This window comes from Centroberyx gerrardi, chromosome 3 (assembly GCF_048128805.1).
Source record: "Centroberyx gerrardi isolate f3 chromosome 3, fCenGer3.hap1.cur.20231027, whole genome shotgun sequence".
NCBI lineage: Eukaryota > Metazoa > Chordata > Actinopteri > Beryciformes > Berycidae > Centroberyx > Centroberyx gerrardi.
In genome coordinates this window covers 34807751-34821825 of record NC_135999.1, presented here as the reverse complement: position 1 = coordinate 34821825, position 14075 = coordinate 34807751, and the positions used below count along the sequence as shown (strand labels likewise).

Here is a 14075-nt window from a genome sequence, read left to right as displayed (position 1 = left end):
TGTGCTGTTTCTGAGGACAAATCACAAGTCTATACAAAGAAGGGAGGAGGACATAAAGATAAAGAGGTGATAGGATAGTGAAAGAAGAGGGGTGGGACGGGAGGAAAATGGGAGGGGGTGGGGGGGGGTTGTAGAAGAGAAAGGGAGGATGAGGAGCAAAGTGGAGAGGAGAGGTGAGAGGAGGAGAGTTAGCAAAGCTACCCAACCAAGGGTACAAATTTGCTTGGGGAACATATTTCTCTGTAATACCAGTCATCATAATGTGGTGAAACGACACAAGACACAGCATGACACCACCATACAACACTGCCCAGACAACACCAACCATTCAATCACATCTATGTGTGTGTGTGTGTGTGTGTGTGTGTGTGTGTGTGTGTGTGTGTGTATGTTTATGTGTGTATATGTGTAAGAATGAATTCTATGTGATCTATTTGTAGGCATTGAGGCTCTTGAAGGAATACAGTGAATTTTTGAGAGATTGTCCCATTGGTCAACTTCCCCTTTAAGTGATGAGATCATAGACATTTTAGCATACACTATACTGAATGATGCTAGGCTCCATGCTAACACTTTAGCATACACTATGTTGAGCTAGCTTTAGTGTTAGCTAGTGTTAGCTTTACCAAGCTAACACTTTAGCATACACTATGTTGAGTGATAGTAGGCTCCATGCTAACACTTTAGCATACACTATGTTGAGTGATAGTAGGCTCCATGCTAACACTTTAGCATACACTATGTTGAGTGATAGTAGGCTCCATGCTAACACTTTAGCATACACGATGTTGATTGATAGTAGGCTCCATGCTAACACTTTAGCATACACTATGTTTATTGATAGTAGGCTCCATGCTAACACTTTAGCATATACTATGTTTATTGATAGTAGGCAGCATGCTAACAAAAAAACCACAAGGCCACTAGTATTATCAAAAGTACGAAGACCTTTTAGTATTAAAAAGTTTTTAGTGGATTTTATTATATGGCCTGTAGATTCATAAATGTTAAAAATGAAATATTAATCGAATACAGCTGATGTAGCCAGGTTTATTTTTGAAACTATTTCAGGTGAGTAACCACATATGGATGAATGCTGCGCAGTGATTTTTAGATACACAGTCTCCCATCGATCACCACCTTCACTTCATATGGAAACAGTGAAAGTAGTCCCTGCTAGTTCAAAACAGTATGTTATTTTTGTATTGTAATTCCTTTAAATTTCACCAATCGCCTACACAAAGGCCGAGTTTTAATTTTTTTCACTTTTGAGATTGGTCCACTATCACTCAACATAGTGTATGCTAAAATGTTAGTTTGGAGCCTACTATCACCAGTGAATGCTAAAGTGTTAGCATGGAGCCTAGTATAACCCAAGTGGCCAAAACCACAGGTGAATTTTGAAGCCAATGTGGAGGTGGTAGCAGCAGCAGTTCTTCTAATGTCCACTAGAGGCCGGCTCCAAAAAGGCTCCAGACCCGGCTCAACTCAATTCAAGTCAATACATTTTTTCCACAAGAGGTTATGGTCTAAGTAGCTAATTTCACTTCTTTTTATGTGTCTCCTTATTCCTCCTTATTCTACGTTCTCATCACTTAACAGGGAAGTTGACCAACGGGAAAATCTACTGAAAACTCTGTGGATTCCTTTACGAATAAGTTTCAGCTCATGATGTTAGTATGTTTGTGTGTGTGTGTGTGTGTGTGTGTGTGTGTGTGTGTGAGGTGGAGGGGAATGGTGTGTGTGTATGTAGCCCATCAACTCATTTCTGTCTACTTGTGCCATTGTTAGTGTGTGTGTATGTGTGTGTGTGTGTGTGTGTGTGTGTGTGTGTGTGTGTACGTGCACGTGTGTGCCACATTATGTTTATACATTTGTCTATCAACTCTTGTATGTATGTATGTTTCTGCTATACATCAGTTTGTGTCTGCTCCTATTTGTGAATGCGTGTGTGTATATTAACTTGCATTTATCATCTTGTGTGTGTCTAACAGGTGGTGCGTGTGTCATTTCATGGGTGCATGCTTATGTGTAGGCATTAAGGCGTTCTTTGGAGCGTGTAGAGTGAATGTCATGCAGCTCTTGTTCCTCCTTAGACTTGATGTCTTCATACTTCTGCATCCTGCTAGCATCCTTCAGATAGCCCCAATTAGCAGCTAGTGCCATCAGGAAATGGACCTGAGGGAGGAGGAGAGTAGAAGAGATGGGAAGGCAATAGTGGTAACTATAACTATTGCCCTCCACTATTGCCCTCAATAGTTATGGAGCAAACTAAACAGCAAAAATGGGATAGATTATTTCTTTGTAACATCGGGGAGAGAGAAGCCACAGAGAAGAGTGTCCCATCCCCTCTAATTAGATTCACCTGAGTTGCCAAAATGAAATTCTGGTGTCGGGTTTGGTCATTGATGAAGTGACCACACGTGAAGAATCAAAACTTAAAGGTGAAATACAAAAATGTCTCCTAAACAGCACCACCAACGATGGCTGAACCTCTTGACCATCTCCACTTCCACCAGACACTAAAAAGACATTTAGGTCTAGATTCTCTAAAATTGAGTTGTGAGGGCAATCTGTGCATTATTTGCGTACTCAGTTGCTTGAGCTAAGAGTGCAGAGTTTTCGTCTTATTCATTAAGACATTTCTGCTTATCTTATATGCGCTCCAATAATTTGGGGGAGTTGGTGCTGTGGTGTTAGTGAATTGGGTGCAATCTTGATTTGCATGGTCTTGCCTATGAATAATTTAGTTGAGGCTGGTCCATAGAGGCAGGGGAGGATACTCCGCTATTTTTTGAGAGGAAAGAGGGAAATTATAACTATAAAATGTTTGAAATGAAACCATTTAAAAACATCAATGTCATTCATAAAAAATCATATTCTTTACCCCTTAGGGACAAAAATCCACTGCTGAAATTCTGAAAATCAAAACGCTTCAACAGCATGTGAGTCAGTCATCATCATAGAAACAGCAAACTTACGTAGTGTGAGCCAAGGTAGCTAAGATGTTTTTGTCTTTTTTTAATTCAGTGGGTAACCATGTGCAATGAAGGGCTCAGAGTATACAGTATGTATTTTTATTTAAACCAAATCTAACTTAAATCTATCTTATCCAATTCTGGACACATACTCTCTAACGTGATTTCGAGTGTTTTGGTGTGATTTCTTGATAAGTTCCCTACCATAAAGGTAAGTGATGTGAATACATACATATTTAAGAAGCTAAATACATATAATAATAATAAATATAATAAAATAAATATTTCTAGATATTTAGACATAGAGAGACAATCAGTTGTGAACACAAATAAGAAGCGCAAACCCTTAGGTTGCATTTTGATGGAAAAGATCCATAGTTAACAGTAATAATTTATCAGTGAAGAGTATTTAGAGAGGTGCCAAGCTAGTTTTAAAAAAACTAGCTTGGCACCTCCCTCGCTGTCTAAAAGCGGCCCTCACCCCCTCCTATTCCTTAAAAAAACTCTCATAATGGCGGAATCGATGAAGTGAGTGAGTAAACTTAAACTAAACTAAAAACTTTAAACTTAAACTTAAACTTAAAGTTAGTAAACTTGCTACCTACCTCTTCACTTGTCATTGTGGGATATGTAACCTTCAGCGGGAGAAAAATCTGTCAAAGCGAGACTGGTAACCGGTGACACTTCTCTGTAGGTATGTTTAGCTTAGCTATTAGCCTTTAGGCACGGTGCTTTGCAATGTATGTCCTTCGTAGGCCTCCGTAGTGCAGTGGCTTTGCTGTGTCTTATTTACAAATGTGTTGCAGTTTCCGTCACCCTCTAGTGGTCAGAAAATGTAACTTATTGCAGCTTTAAATACAATATGGAACCGTCATATAGGAACCGGTGCCATAGTAGTACCAGGTTTCGGTACCCAACCCTAATTATGTGCATTAATTACAGTAGGAGTTGTTACACTTCCCTCTCCTCTCCCTCCTATTGTTTAATTTATCTTTACTGCATCTTTCAATATGGCAGACCAGCCTCCATGTTTCAGCCTGTAGTCCATCGCTGCCTACTGGATCTTATTTCATCTACCATCTCCAACCATTTCTATTGTCAGCCCAGAGGGGTGGTGTTATCTGAATTGTTAGTGTCAGAAGGTCAGGACCAATCAACACTCCAAGCCCTTGACTAATCGGATACAAGGATAGTGGTTCTCACCATGGCGATGACTGCAGCTCCTGCACCCGCCAGTGCACACACAAACAGATGGAAGGTCAGGTCCAGCTGCAACACGCACAAGAAAATTGAATTGTCAGTCATTTTTGATGGAAATTCATACAATACATCATAGTAGGTAGTGTTAAAGTGATGTAATATTAACCACAAAAAACTGTTTAAGTGAAGGAAGTAAATTCAATTGTCATCACCAATGCCAACTTCAGCCTGCTCTCCATCAAGGTGTATCAGCACAGAGTCTGGACAAGTGCTGCAGTCCTATAGCTATGTCTACTGTACTTCAAACAACAACGTTTTACATTGAGAGGCTGACCAATGCTAACTATTCCAATGCTACCGCGTTGGAAATAACAAATTCTTGCTATTACTGGACACACTGTAACACACCAAACTTTAGTAACATACAAAACACAGTCCAACTTTACAATTTGCACATTGAACCCATGAAGCAACACCAGCCAATACTTCATTATTGCTCTTCTCCCTCCTTTACACGCTCTTTTCCTTACCTCGTTGGATTCACACATCTTGACGAACTTCTCAGATTCTGTACACACTTTCTTCTCCTCAGAGATGGTCACCACTCCTGACAAATAATGACAACATCATCAACATACACCATCCATCCTTCTATCCATCTCTTCATCCATCTATCTAGGAAGAGAGAGCTACGCACATCCAGCCAGTCAACGAAATGACCTGGACTAATTAACATGGACTAATTAAGCTGGAGTAATGAAACTCTGCCTATATCTCTATGTTTTTCAGTAGCCTATGGACTGAGCAATGATGCCTGAAGATAGACTGTTGCCTCGAGCCCAGAAAGGCCAATACTGACTTCAGCAGCGGTGGTGTGATTCTTCTGTCGTTTCTTTTTAAAGAAAATGTATTTATCTAATTAAGGTTGACTGAGGGTCATGCTACTCCCCAGCAACGCCCTGCTTCACTAAGTCTTCTACTGTTGGCCACTGAGCAGCTCCACTGTAGCAGTTGGGGTTCAGTGCCTTGCTAGAGGGTACCTAGTTGTTGAGGGTGAGAGTATTACTCATTCATTTTCCCCACCCACATTTTCCCAGCCATTTTGGGGATTTGAACCAGTGCCCCTCTGGTCACAAGCCCATTTCTCTACTCTCTAGAATACCACCACTCCAAGGTTAATCTGATCCTGGATACATTTACACATGCTGAGCACCAGAATGTGAACCAGAAATGTGTTTGGTCCATAGGCTCTTCTGCCAGCATCTACTAATACACACTGACACATAGGCAGAGGTTAATTAGTCCAGGTCGCCTTTTGACTCGCTGAATGATTCTGTCTCTGTAAGACACATAAACATACACCTTCTATCACAGAAATGGTCACCACTCCTGTGAAAGCACACAACATAAGTAAAATAAAAACACAAGGTAAAGAACATCAGCAATCACTTCCGAGAAGTAACACAACCTAAAGAACATAAGACAACATACAACACAGAGATGGTCAACTCATATGTATTATGACAAAAATAAATGACAAAAAATCTACTCAGACAGTCACTTCGTTCCTCCATCCATCCACCACCAACAGGTCTATTTGTCTGTCGTGACACGTACCAAACTGGCGTAGGTCCAGGCAGAGGTTAGCTCCCTCCACCAAACTAGTGTTCTGGCACATGGACCAGACATTGAAGTACATGAAGACGGGCAGGCTGGTGAATGCTGTCACTCCAAGCCACACCAGGAAAAACAGATAGGCCAGGAACATCAACTAGAAGCGGAGGGAGATGAGATACTGAGTGACAAGAATGAAACATTTTGCAGTGAGTAAGTATTATTTATGTATCCCAGATAATGTAATTATCTGCGAGGTAATGTAAAAACGTGTTTAAGTTTAATAAAGTTTCCCTCTAAATGAGTCAAAAATGTTATAAAACCTGTGTATATTTGTCCTGATAATCTAATACATTCAACCAGCAATCTCCTTACAAAAAACAATTCAAAGCACATGTGCTTTTGGGACACATGCTGATTTTGTATGTGAAATTAATTTTTCACATGTTAAACAAACATCACATGTAATGTTAGGTGACTACATGTGGACTTTTCACCTGAGAATTGAAATTTTTACATCAGAAGTACAAACTGTCATGTGACATCAGAAAACAACATGTGAAAAAAATTTTGAAATGTGAAAACGATTTTATTACATTATCTGGAAATCCATTACATTAACAGGTTTTATTATATTTTTTGACCCATGTAGGGGTGGGTTTTTACATTATTCAACAGTTACTACATGATCAGTTGCTACTCGGATGCAGCTGGATGAGTTTGTAGCATTCAGATTTTTACTTCCCATTCATTTGAATGAGGCCACAAAAATAGCCTGAAAACTTGTATTTAACATGTTCGTGAACATATTCAACAACAGATCCCGCTGCAATTTTGAATTGACTGTGGGTCCAACGTTTTAGAACATAATTTCACCAAATAACATTTTTATTGATAGAAGAGAACACAGCGGAGGGATACCATTTAGGAGAGATAGTTCCTGTTTGGGAGACCGGGTCTACTTTTATTTTTAAATACTCATTTTAGTGTAAAGCAAAACAAAAATGCAAAATCATGAAGGACCCAAAATTGCTTTATTTTCTTCAAAGCAGAATCTATTGTTGAATCTCCTCACAAACGTGTTAAATGCCAGTTTTCAGGCTACTTTTGTGGCCTCATTCAAATGATTGGGAAGTAAAAATATGAACGCTACAAACTTGTCCAGCTGCATCCAATCTTGGTGAGTAGTTTATATTCTGGTTTTCATGGAGGTCAAGTGCCAAATAACCCCCATGTTAAAACTCAGTGGAATATTGCTTTAAAAACACCTTGCTAGCAGTACCCTATTTATTTGAATGAGTAATGCTTAAAATTCAAAATGTATCGTGTTAAATCGAAATTCAAAATGTATCGTGTTAAATCGAAATTCAAAATGTATCGTGTTAAATCGAAATTCAAAATGTATCGTGTTAAATCGATTAGCGTTAATCTGTTTAATTGGACAATATGAAGTATTCTTACAAATGCGGTAAGACAGCGTCCACAGGCAGTGATCTTGAATTCTCCATAGAGATCCCTTATAGCTCCAGTGGTGAAAAAACCCTCCACCAACAACAGCACACCAAACACAAAGAATCCAGCTGCCAGTCCATAGATGATGTACTTCAGGATGTCAATACTGTAGAGAGAGCACACACACACACACACACACACACACACACACACACACACACACACACACATACAGGTGTTTTAAATAGTCATTTTTTTGTTTTTAGGTGTTGCATGTAGACTTTTCTTTGTTTTTAGTGATTGTAAGTAGCCATTTCTTTTGCTTTAGGTGTTGTTAGGCTATTTGGTAATGTGTTTTGAAATAATCAATGATTCAGCTATGAGTACTTTACTCTTTCTCTAAACAAATCACAAATCAAAGTCTCTCTCTGTGTGTGTGTGTGTGTGTGTGTGTGTGTGTGTGTGTGTGTCCCTCTCTCTGTATGAGAGATATGAGAGGTATGATATATATAGTATATATCAAGCTAACTTTACTCCAGTCATATACACATGGACTCCAGTCACAGGTTGTCGAAAGGCATTCTGGGAAATGTAGGAAATCACTAACTGAAGTAAAAGTATATGATGCAGGAAAGTGGGTACAACCAATTACAACACTTCATTACAAAATAGCTCCTGGAATACATTGGCCATCACAGTCTAATGATATAAAATAGTGTATCCAAGAGTGGAATTTGCCTTTAAGGCAGGGTGACCCACTGCACCTATTCGATTGGCTCTGAGATACATTAGGCCTTTAAATGAATAATTAATTTACAAAAAACATTATTGAACAATTAAATTAATCAATAAACTGTGCAAAGAAAATACAATTTTATGTCAGGTTTTCCTGACTTTTTTTATGTAGCTGTGGTCAGTAACATCCATCATATCAGAGGTGGACGACACTGACTGGACCATATCTGATATTTAAACCTGCAATAAGCGATATCCTATAACCAATCCGGAACTGATGTATGCTATTTGGAGATTTCATTGAGACATAATTTCATTGAGACATAATGATATAAACCAATATCCACCAATATTCACACACGGGCCAGCTGTGTTGCTGTTTTCACCTCTTCTAAAAGGTTGTTGTCAAATTCCGCTCTGGAACGAAGCTCCTCCCAGCCCATTCAGTAGCTTTTCATTTTTTTAAAACTAGCTCGTCACCTTCCTCGCTGTTTAAAAGCAGCGCTCTCCCCCTCCCATTCCTGAAAAAAATTTGATGAGGCGAGCGAGTAAGCTTGTTAAACTAGTAAACTTGCTAGCTACCTCTTCACTTGTCATTGTGGGACATGTAACCTTCTGCGGGAGAAAAATCTAACAAAGTGAGAATGGTAACCAGCGACACTTCTCCGTAGGTATGTTTAGCTTAACTATTAGCCTTTATGCACGGTCCTTCACTAGGTTTGTCCTTAGGGGCTTCTGTAGTCCAGTAGCTTTGCTGTACACAAATGAGTTGCAATTTCTGTCACCCTCTATTGGTGGGAAAATAATTTATTGCAGCTTTAAAGGATAATGCTGGTGTTTTTTAATGCATTTCTTACCGTCAACAAATCCTATGAAAATAACAAAATCAGCAATGATTTTGTTTTGCCAACAAGTCTCGTCCATGTAGCCGATGCCCAATGAAGCCATGTCCCAGCAGCCATAGAACTCCATTGTATTAAAAAACTATTAAAAACACGTCACAGAGCCGTGCCGTTACGCTGGGCAGCATATTTCATCATCGCGATGCACCGGGCCAGCCGACTTTTTCCTCAAACAACTTAATAAGCCGACCGTAAACGCATTTGTGATCTCAGGAAAGTAGTTCCATAGCACCAAAAATAGTCCCCGGCCTAATAAAGAATTTGTTCCCATTTGAATTTGATTTGGTAATAACATAGCTTGACTTTTCGTGGTAACAGTTAGCGATTTTTAAAATTGAAACTATGTCTTTGTGAGCTGTATTTCAAGGTTTTTAGCTTACAATTGGAGCCAATGACTTCCGGGTTGAAGGCTAAAAACGGTACGTGGGAAGTCGGAAAGTAATGGGAGTAGAGCAAACGCATTGTTGATTTTGTTATTCTCATAGGATTTGTTGACGGTAATAAATGCTTTAAAAAACACCAGAGTTATCCTTTAATAAAAGGCCAACATCGGCCCCATATATCGGCAAAATTATATATCGGTCTAACCTTGTTCCCGCACTATTGTGTGACACAGTGTGTAGGCCATAGAAATCATAGAAAACTGGAAAAATGTGAGCTAGTGCTTCCTGAATGAAAAAATGCTGAACAAGAGTAAGTCCACTCAGTTAACCTTACTGGGGAAATAAAAGTAAATACAAGTCACTTACATGGTGAAAACGTCCAGTACTTCTCCAGGGGCTCTGATGAGTTCAAAATAGTTCTGGAGGATGGTGACGGTGCCACTCAAAGCCTCGTGGCCACACCCACAGAACAAGGCCACACCCATATACAGGAGAATAGTGGCGATGAGCGAAGCCCAGGGCAGACTGCCCACGCATCGCTCACAACACTCCTTACAACCTAAACAACACACACAAATAGACATATTTGTAATGCTAATAGTATCTATAACATGGTGGTGATGACAGCAGTCGACAGCAGGCTGTTCATACATTGCTAGAGGCGAATGAATGCCGATGGTTAGAACAATTTCCAAGCAAGTACTCACATGATGTTGATAGTGATAAATGATAAATGACATGGGTTAAAGAATCTAACAATCATATCAAATTAACATAGACTTTGTAATATTGAGAGATTAGCATGGAGAGCCAGAAAGAGATAGACAAACAGTGAAAGCAAAAAATGTTTCAAATGTTTTCAAGCCTGACTGTAATAGACCTTCCAAGCATATTATATTGCATATCACACCCATAGTTCAAACAAAAGATATTCAACAGTCTACACAGTCTAACCCTAACTGCATAACCATGACAAAGTAATAAAAAATAAAACCTACCAACATTAATTAGTGGGTCATTTGAGGATGAATGAATAAAAAATATTCATGCATCCCACTTGTGAACTATGAATTTTAGGAGAAAATGTGAAGGAAGCAAGTGCGAATTCTGTCCAGTGCCACATTGCATTTGTGGTGATGACATATAGACCTAATTAATGATCAATTTAATAATTAATGATCAGTTTATTAGATAATGGTCAGGTTATTATCTCAGCTCTCTGGCTCCTTACTTGATAAGCTGCCTTCATCTCTTCAATGGAGAATATAGTAACGTTAGAAAGCATAGCTTACAGCATATTACATACATAGAAGCCCTGCTGATACAATGTGATTTATTCTAAAACACTAAAGTATGTGTTGTCTTACACTCATCACTGTATGGCAGCAGTCCATGTAAACTAATAGAAGAGCCCAGAAGAAAGTTATCATCTAAATTCAGTTGCAAGTTCAGTTAAGAGGATTATAGGAGTTGTGTGAAAAATCACAGCTGTGAAGATGTGAAGATTTAAAGTTCAATTTTCACAATAGTACAACTTACTAATTAGATACTGCTCAGTAAACAAGAGACATGATTTGCAGGAAAGGTTTTTTCCACATTGATGTAGTTGGTGTACAGCTGTGTGTGCTTGTGTGTGGTGTGTGTGTGTGTGTGTGTTTGCGTGGTGTGTGTGTGTGTGTGTGTGTGTGTGTGTGCATGTTTGTGCATGTGGTGTGTGTGTGGACATGTGTGCGTGGACATGTGTAGTGTGTGTGGACATGTGCAATAGTAGCAGTAGCAGCAGTGTGCCTGTGTATGCGTGTGTATATGAGTTCCATGTCAGTTGGTGACATCACCTGCTCTGCACATTCCATCATTTGTGTGTATTTGGTTGGTTAAATACTTTAAGCCCTGTGGAATCACTGATTAAATGCATTAAGGACATTAATACATGGATGGCCCAAAATATCTTGCAACTAACAAAACAGAAGTTATTATTTTAGGTGCAAAGGCAAAGAGACAATAAATTGCAGCCTGTTATTTTCTCTGGAGAGCAAAGAACATGCTAGGAATCTTGTAAATACTCAAATTGATTTTAAAATCCTCCTACTTGTATATAAGGCTCTGATTGGCCCTGCTCCACATGATATCAAGGAATTGCTTGTGCCATATCAATCAACAACAAGCCTCATGTTATTGCTGTTAGTGGCATTGTCCTCCCTGATGCATCAGTTGCCTGCTCCCCTACTTCCACGGTTGAAGGCTACAAGTACAAACAGCAAGCAAAAAAGAGCACAAAGCTCATTCTACGCTACCCATTTCCATAGACTGATAAGTTGAATTAGACCAGACCATGAAATTTGACTCTGTTGCCCGATGCTTAATATAAACTGACAACCATCCAGGCGCTGAAGGATGACCGGTTGCCCAAAGCCTTGCGCAGCATCTCCATCACCGCTACATTTTCCCATTTCTTCTTGCTCTGCACGAAGCTTTTTACAAGTATTAATGTCAGTCTGTGGAGTCCTGGAAATGTCACTCCATGAATTTTCTGCAGTATTCCTGTCAGCATGCAGTGGCAATGAGGTATCATACAGATGCCGGTTGCCTCAAATTAATTCTGCCAGATTTCTCTTCTATGAATCATTCCATGAATCATGATTCATGACATCAACACCAAACTTAAATCTCCAATAGACTGTCCTGTACATCACCAACCCAACACAATACAAATCTCCTCCAGTCATTCATTTGGATTTCATCAATTCACTCAATTTACACTCACCAAACATATTCATACGCCTGTGTTCTAATTTGCTTTTTTTCTCTTGAATATATTTTTCAGCCTCAAATACAACACAGTGATTAAAACTTGTCAAATCTGCCATTGTAATCTCTCAGATGCCGCATCAAAAGTTGAATGTGCGCGCTCTCAGTTTTGAATTTGTACACCTATGTACAGCATACAAAGTAGTATAAAGTTTCAAAACAGTTCAGTCAGTCTGATGCACATCCCTTGCACACACACACACACAAATACACACATGCTATTACAGCGAGTATGCAAGCCAATAATTTTTTCTCCTTTCCATCTGTGATGACTTTCCCGATTTCCCGTACATTCTCACTACTGCAGTCTACAATTTGCACATTTTGCCATTTTTTCTCCTGGTGGCCAAACAGAGAATTGCTACTCAATTCCACAGTAGTTATTTGAGACTTGGTTGATGTCACTGGAGGGAGGGTTCCACTATTGACCCGCACCGTGGTTCACGTGATGCACTAAACTCAGTAGAAAAGCAAGACACTTTAACGCGATAGATCTGTAGTTTGTTTGTCTGTCTGATTGTCAGCAGGATATCTCAAAAACCTAAGAATGGATTTCCATGAAATTGGGTTGGCAGATCGGCCTTGGGTCAAGGAACAGTTACATTTTGGTGGTGATCTGGGATTTCCACCATTAGATAATGGAGATAGACATGATCCAAACATGATTCCAAATCTTAAAGGAATAGTTCACCCAAAAATGGAAATTCAGTCATTATCTACTCACCCGCATGCCAGCTGAAACTCGGGTGAAGTTTGTTAGTCCATACAACAGTTGCTGAGCTTCACAGCGGAACGGTGTAGAAGCCTTCAACATCAACAGCTAGAGTGGCGATTTCAGCTAAATAATGGTGTAAATGTCTGTCTTTTCAAGTCACTTTGGGATCAGTTGGCTTCTGGAGACTTAGATTATGCTGCACAAGCTGCATGGAGTCATTTTATGGTTATTTTCTGTTATTTTTTGAAACATGAAGTCAGGTGCCCAGCCACTTCAGTTGTTTTGGAGAAGGCTTCTACGTTGTTCCGCTGTGGACTAACAAACTTCACCCGAGTTTCAGCTGGCATGGGGGTGAGTAGAAAATGACTGAATTAAAATTTTTTGGTGAACTATTCCTTTAAAGGTATGTTTGCAGGGTCAATTTAAATAAAAATTTTAGTGATAGGAATGATGTGTTTGGATGGAACAGCAAGTTGGGGAATTGTCCAGGGTAGGGTGGTTTGCGCTCTTCAAGTGCCTTCTAGTTTTCCTTAAGTTGTCAACACATGAGCACTGGCAAAACCGCTTTGCGTCGGCTGAGCCATTGCTTTGCTATGGAGAGAGAGGTGGCACCGAACCTAGAAGGCACTACCTTGGGCATCGCGCAAAAACATTTTTCAAAATGTGTCCAATCATATTACAGCTTTGTGTGACATACAAAGAGCTGGAAGTTGGAGGAAGTGTATGTCTGAGGTTCCAGAGTTGTAGCCTACAATACATTAAACTGTTACCACAACCTCGGGAAAGCATTGCTTGGCGACATACGGGGCTACCAAGTGTACACGCCCACACTTGGCTGGGATGCTAGAGGAGCCATGCCAATTTGAGTTCTTCTTAGCCTGGAAAATCAAGGCTAAGTGGGGCTGCAATTAACATGGTTTTCAACCGGCAAGTCACTTTAAAAGATAAAAAAAAAAAACAACCTTAAACAGGACATTGATTAAAACAAATATGTATTTACTTCACACTGGATACACAAATGCACTGAAAACCAGCAATACATCAATTGGTGATTGGCTGCAGTCCAGGAGGATATTCAGCTATGTATTTAAAGCTATGTATAATCAGATAAGTGTAATTGGTGCATAAAATACTCAAGCAACTAACATGGAAGTCCTAACATTGATAGGTTGGTTCAATGTCAGTCTGCTGTCTGGTTTATCTCTCATATTTGACCTGAATGTCTTACTAAGTAGCCCTGCTTTAGGTGGACAGAATGAGACAACAATGGCAGGCATAGGAAATGGTG

General features: G+C 39.6%; 1 protein-coding gene across 1 annotated transcript; it reads right to left on the bottom strand.

The window, feature by feature from the left end:
- Nucleotides 1-2025: 2025 nt before the first annotated feature.
- gpm6ab (glycoprotein M6Ab) lies at nt 2026-11695 on the bottom strand. Its single transcript, XM_071920208.2, has 7 exons — nt 11635-11695; nt 9631-9823; nt 7254-7410; nt 5796-5949; nt 4709-4785; nt 4182-4247; nt 2026-2178 (listed from the first exon to the last, which is right to left on the bottom strand). The coding sequence occupies exons 1-7, from the start codon at nt 11693-11695 to the stop codon at nt 2026-2028; spliced, it is 861 nt and encodes a 286-aa protein (XP_071776309.1).
- Between the last annotated feature and the right edge of the window lie 2380 nt (nt 11696-14075).

Bases quoted from the DNA above. Each gene is read 5' to 3' on its own strand.
- gpm6ab (XM_071920208.2), bottom strand. From the start codon at position 11,695: ATGGAGATGCTGCGCAAGGCTTTGGGCAACCGGTCATCCTTCAGCGCC. The intron at 4,786-5,795 runs GTACGTGTCACG...ATTATTTGTCAG, and splicing joins CCTGGACCTACGCCAGTTTG to GAGTGGTGACCATCTCTGAG. The intron at 4,248-4,708 runs GTAAGGAAAAGA...TGCGTGTTGCAG, and splicing joins AGATGTGTGAATCCAACGAG to CTGGACCTGACCTTCCATCT.